The sequence below is a fragment of the Hordeum vulgare genome, chromosome 5H (genome assembly GCF_904849725.1).
Source record: "Hordeum vulgare subsp. vulgare chromosome 5H, MorexV3_pseudomolecules_assembly, whole genome shotgun sequence".
Taxonomy (NCBI): Eukaryota; Viridiplantae; Streptophyta; class Magnoliopsida; order Poales; family Poaceae; genus Hordeum; species Hordeum vulgare.
Window position 1 is genome coordinate 535,364,122 of NC_058522.1, and position 5,002 is coordinate 535,369,123.

The 5,002-nt window shown below is 55.3% G+C and overlaps 1 protein-coding gene across 1 annotated transcript; it reads right to left on the minus strand.

Moving 5' to 3' along the window:
* Window positions 1–1,319: 1,319 nt before the first annotated feature.
* LOC123452429 (L-type lectin-domain containing receptor kinase SIT2-like) lies at window positions 1,320–4,139 on the minus strand. The gene has a single exon (XM_045129074.1). The coding sequence runs from the start codon at window positions 3,674–3,676 to the stop codon at window positions 1,622–1,624; it is 2,055 nt and encodes a 684-aa protein (XP_044985009.1). The 5' UTR covers window positions 3,677–4,139; the 3' UTR covers window positions 1,320–1,621.
* Between the last annotated feature and the right edge of the window lie 863 nt (window positions 4,140–5,002).

Here is a 5,002-nt window from a genome sequence, read left to right on the forward strand (position 1 = left end):
TGATGACGGCAAGAGAAGCCCTACATCAAACTCGGTTTCATACTTGAAGCCAAAACGACCGGATGGGTGCAAGAAAGATGCAAAAGAAAAGAAGAAGAAGAGGAAAGGGGATGGTGAGCTCAAAAATGTTATGGAAGCTATTGTGAAGGCAAGAAAAGAAGCGAGCGAGGTGAGAAAGATGGCAAGGACCCAAGATGTTGCGGCCGAGGAGAGGAGGTTGACGGCCGAGGAGAGGAGGGTGGCGGCCGAGGAGAGGAAGGTGACATTGGAGGAGAGGAAGGTGGCCATGGAGGAGCGATCTAGGTTGTTGGAATGGGGGAAGTATTTGTTCTTCTTGGACACATCTACTCTCAATGAGGCGCAAAAGGAGTATATCAATCTTACCCGTGAAGAGGTCTTGATACAAAAAAGAGCCATGCTTCGCAACATGGGTGGTGGTGGCATGGGCGGCATGGGTGGCGGTGGCATAGGCGGCATGAGTGGCTTCGGAGCACCTCCGGGGGGCATTGGCGGCATGGGTGGCGGTGGCATGGGCGGCATGGGAGGCATGGATGGCTTCGGAGCACCTTCGGGCGACATGGGAGGCCGTGGCATTGGCGGCATGGGACGCATGGATGGCTTCGGAGCACCTCCAGGCGGCATTGGCGGCATGGGAGTATGAGTTTTGCGTCTCTCATGGGAGGCATGGGAGCACCTCCGAGCGTCATGGGCGGCATGTCTTCCGGTGTGCCAACACTTTCGCATGATCTTGCCAACACCCGTGAGAGGAGGAGGAAGAATCCGCTTCGAATGATGAATCGGAGGAAGAGGAAGATGAAGATGAAGACGAGGATGAGGCTTGATGTGGGCATGAATTTGAACTAGTGGGCATGAACTTGGTTGGATGATTTCGTGGGCATGAACTCTTTATGTCATCATGAATTTGTTTGTGTGATTTAAATTATGTCATGTCTTTGTTTTGATGTTTGAAATTCATTTTATGTTCAAAATGGGTCAAAAATGCAACACATGGCAAGCACCGGCTGCTCGCGCGTGCTGCATTTTAACGCGCCTGCTAGAGCTACGTACGAGCGCTGCATTTTAGCACGGCTGTTGGAGCCAGCGCTGACCGCTGCGTCAAAACAGTCGCGGTGAAAACTGTATTTTAGCTCGCCGCTGGTAGCACGGCTGTTGGAGATTACATATTTTGTTTGCCGGGAAAGCTTATACGTACATGGATGCTACGAAGATCTTAGATAGAGAAACTATATCAAGGAGTACTACTACGAGCAATGCTACATCTACGTAAATATTTACGTACGTTTACGTGATAGTCTGACTTGGCAATAACTGATTGGATTAAGAGGAGGATGAGGCCCACCCACCCGTGAAAATCAGGGGGGCATGTTTAGATTAGTTGGAAGGTTTAGTAAACTTATGTAGGCTTTAGAGGGTGTTTGGATACGTTTTAGTCCCATGACTAAAAGTAATGAGACTAAAACTTGCTAGGTCTAGCATTTTTGGTACTACTACTATGGTGGAATAATTAGCTCTGCCAAATTGCCAATACTAGTGCTCGCGACAACCACCCGATCAACATCTGCACGGCGCAACAACTCACGAGTCGTTGAAAATTATCATGTCATCTCCCTCCGGAGAGTCCAGTGATCGTGCCCATGGTCATCATCGTGGCGGACGATGGATCCGACGCCGCAGACAAGACGAACGAGTCAAACCCTTGGCTCTGCATCAGGGCCAGCATGCTGAAGCTCATCTGCGTGGGCGTCAATTCGGGGATCGGCAAGTCGCCTTCGAGGTACTGCATGACCTGCCGCATGCTCGGCCTCGCGCCGGGCATCGGATGCGAGCACATCAAGCCCAGCTTGAGCGCCAGGACGACCTCGCCAGCGTCGTAGTTGCCGTCGAGCCTCGCGTCGACCACCTCGAGGAGCGTCTCCTTCTGCCAGTGCTCGAGCACCCAGTCGACGAGCATGAGGCGGCTGTCGTTCATGGCCTGCTCCACGGGCCTCCGGCCGCAGGCCACCTCCAGGATGAAGGCGCCGAAGGCGAAGACGTCGGTGAGAGGGGACGCCTTCCCCGTGCGCGCCAGCTCCGGGGCCAGGTACCCCATGGTGCCGACCACGTGTGTCGTCTGCGGGTCGGCGCCGTGGTCGTACAGGCGCGCCAGGCCGAAGTCGCCAAGCCGGCCGTTCATGTCGGCGTCCAGGAGCACGTTGCTGGCCTTGATGTCCCGGTGGATGATGACCTGCTCGAAGTCCTCGTGGATGTAGAGCAGGCCCGACGCCACGCCCTTGATGATCCGGAACCTCTGCGCCCAGTCCAGCGCCGGCTTCTCCTTGTCCTTGCTGCCGCCGTACAGGTACTTGTCGAGGCTGCCGTTGGACATGTAGTCGTAGACCAGGAGGAGCTCCCCCTTCCGGCGGCAGTAGCCGAGCAGCTGCACTAGGTTGCGGTGCCGGAGCCGGCCGATGGTCACCACCTCCGCCACGAACTCCTTGATGCCCTGCCTCGACTCGTGCGACACCTTCTTCACCGCCACCTCCAGCTTGGACTTGGGGAGCACCCCCTTGTACACCCTCCCGAAGCCGCCGAAGCCCAGCAGGGTCTTGCCCTTGAACCCCTCCGTGGCGCGGAACAGGTCCTTGTACGAGAACCTGTGCGGCCCGAACTCCACCTCCCAGTCCTCCCGCACCTCCGCGTACCTGGACCGCCGCCGGACGAGCAGGATCACCACGCCGACCACGCCGAGGACGAACGCCGCGGTGGCGATCGGCAGGACGATTTCCAGCACCCTCGACCGCGGCCTGACGCCCACGAACGGCAGCTTCGGCAGGCTGCCTATGTCGATGGGAGGTGCGGGGCCGTCCATGGCGAAGCTCCAGCCGAGAAGGTAGTGGCGCGACCTGACCGTGCCCGTCGACGACGAGAAGCCGGCGTACGCCGGCTCCACGAGCACCTCCGAGAGGTTCCTCTTGGCTGACACCAGGGGCGTCGAAGGTTTGGCGCCATTCTTCAGGGGCGCCAGGAACACGTTGATCTGCGTGGACTCGCTCTCGTAGTCCACCCAGACCTGCATCGCCTTGCCGCTGATCAGAAGCAGATCGTGGAACGCGCCGCTCTTCTCGTCGTAGTAGGCGGCGGGGCGCGCTACGACGGACTCGAGGCTGTTGACATCGATGCCGACGTGGTTGTCGTTGGGGTCGTTGAACTCCTTGTTCAGGATGGTGTCCAGCTCGACGCCGAAGATGTGGTTGGTGGCGTTGCCGTTGTTGAAGCTGTTGAGGAGGCCCAGGTGCTGGCTCGGCAGCGCGGCCGAGAAGTTGTCCTTCCCGACGAAGAAGACGATGCCGTGACCGCTGAGGTCGGAGTACGGGGGAATGATGCCGAACACGAAGGACGCCGAGAAGGAGCGCACGCCGTCGCCCGGCGACCTCCGCAGGCGCAGCGGCATCCGGTGAACCGCGTGGCCCGTGAGCTGGGCCGTGCCGTTGGTCAGCTCCAGGAGCCCGCTCGGCTGGACGACGGCCGTGCCGTCCAGGGCCAGGGTGGCGTTCGCGCCGGCGAAGCCGGAGTAGACGAACTGCTCGCCATCTCCGTCGCCCAGAACGGCGGCGCCGAAACACACTAGGAGGAGAGCCGCGAGAAGGGGGCGCCACGGGCTCTCCATGCCGGCCATGCCACTGGTGTGGTGCTCTCAGCCAGTGCAGCCGGCGGAATGCCGATCCGCCGTATATGATGATTTGCAGCTGCCGGGTCCGTGTCTGGCTACTGTTCTGTGCGCTTGACTTGGCTGCCGGAGTCTTCCCCGAGCTCGTGGCGCAGCTGCGGCGAATCACGCTGGTGCTGCGTCTAGAATCAGATCAAGTGGTTAAGCACGTGCCATCCATCTTCTTCCCGGTTGGTCCGGGTCCGAAGTTTCCAAGCCTGGCGCATACACACTCACTCGCGGGTCGCGAGGCGCTGACTGACACGGACATTTGCAGAGAGATGGCGTAGAAATGTAGACGTGATCGATCGGTAGATCGGGACTGCTCTCTCATTAAGGGTCGGCAAGTAGGTTTCGTGGGGCCGGTAACAATAACATATGTGTGGTTTCGGCGTTCTCTACGTTTAGGACAAAGAAGAATTCAGATCGTGATCCGCCGAAGGATTTTCTCCCTTTTTGAAACTAATCCCTCGGTTCCTAAATATAAATATTTTTTAAATATCTCATTAAAGAATTACATACGGAGCAAAATGAGTGAATATATACTCTAAAATATACTCTTTATATACATTCGTATGTAGTCTTCTAGTGAAATTTTTAAAAAAACTTATATTTAAAAAGAAAGGAAGTAATAAGCATCACGTCTAAAATATGATCGATTACAAGGTATGTATTGCGTTTTTATTGGAGGGTTATTCTATCAGATTTCTTTTCGGGCCTTGCGTGATTACATGTGGTGTGGTTGCGCACACGGGGCGTGAAGTTTTCTCCACGGTGAAGTATGTCCGGTCTTCTAAATTGCTAAATACACACGAGAGAACGGGTTAGGTTAAGGCTGACCGTTACATTAAATTAGTGGAGTTAATCATATGCTGATATTGGGTCCCTGTATACTTTATGGGGTTTGCTGAAAGAAAATCATGTTAGTTCTTTTATTAGTAGTATATACTCTTTCCGTCCTAAAATAAATTAATCAATGTTAAGTTGAGTCATTTATTTTTAGGACGGGAGGAGTAGATGCTATGACACACCCGACTCATCTTTTTACGCGCGTTCACCGCCTTGGTGACCGTTACATATGTTTTAGATTAGACGTCTCCCAAGCAACCTTCACCACAGTCCAGGTTTGGAAATTGCCCTTATTGCAATCGTTTGACCACAACAAATGGTGTGTTGCAGACCGACCATGCATGAGGGGGGCGGCGACTCCTATGCGAGGGTACGGTGGCAACGAGGTGATCCCCCACAGCGATGATAGACAACGACGAGGTTAGTGTTGCAATGAGAGATAGTGGT

Bases quoted from the DNA above. Each gene is read 5' to 3' on its own strand.
- LOC123452429 (XM_045129074.1), bottom strand. From the start codon at position 3,676: ATGGCCGGCATGGAGAGCCCGTGGCGCCCCCTTCTCGCGGCTCTCCTC.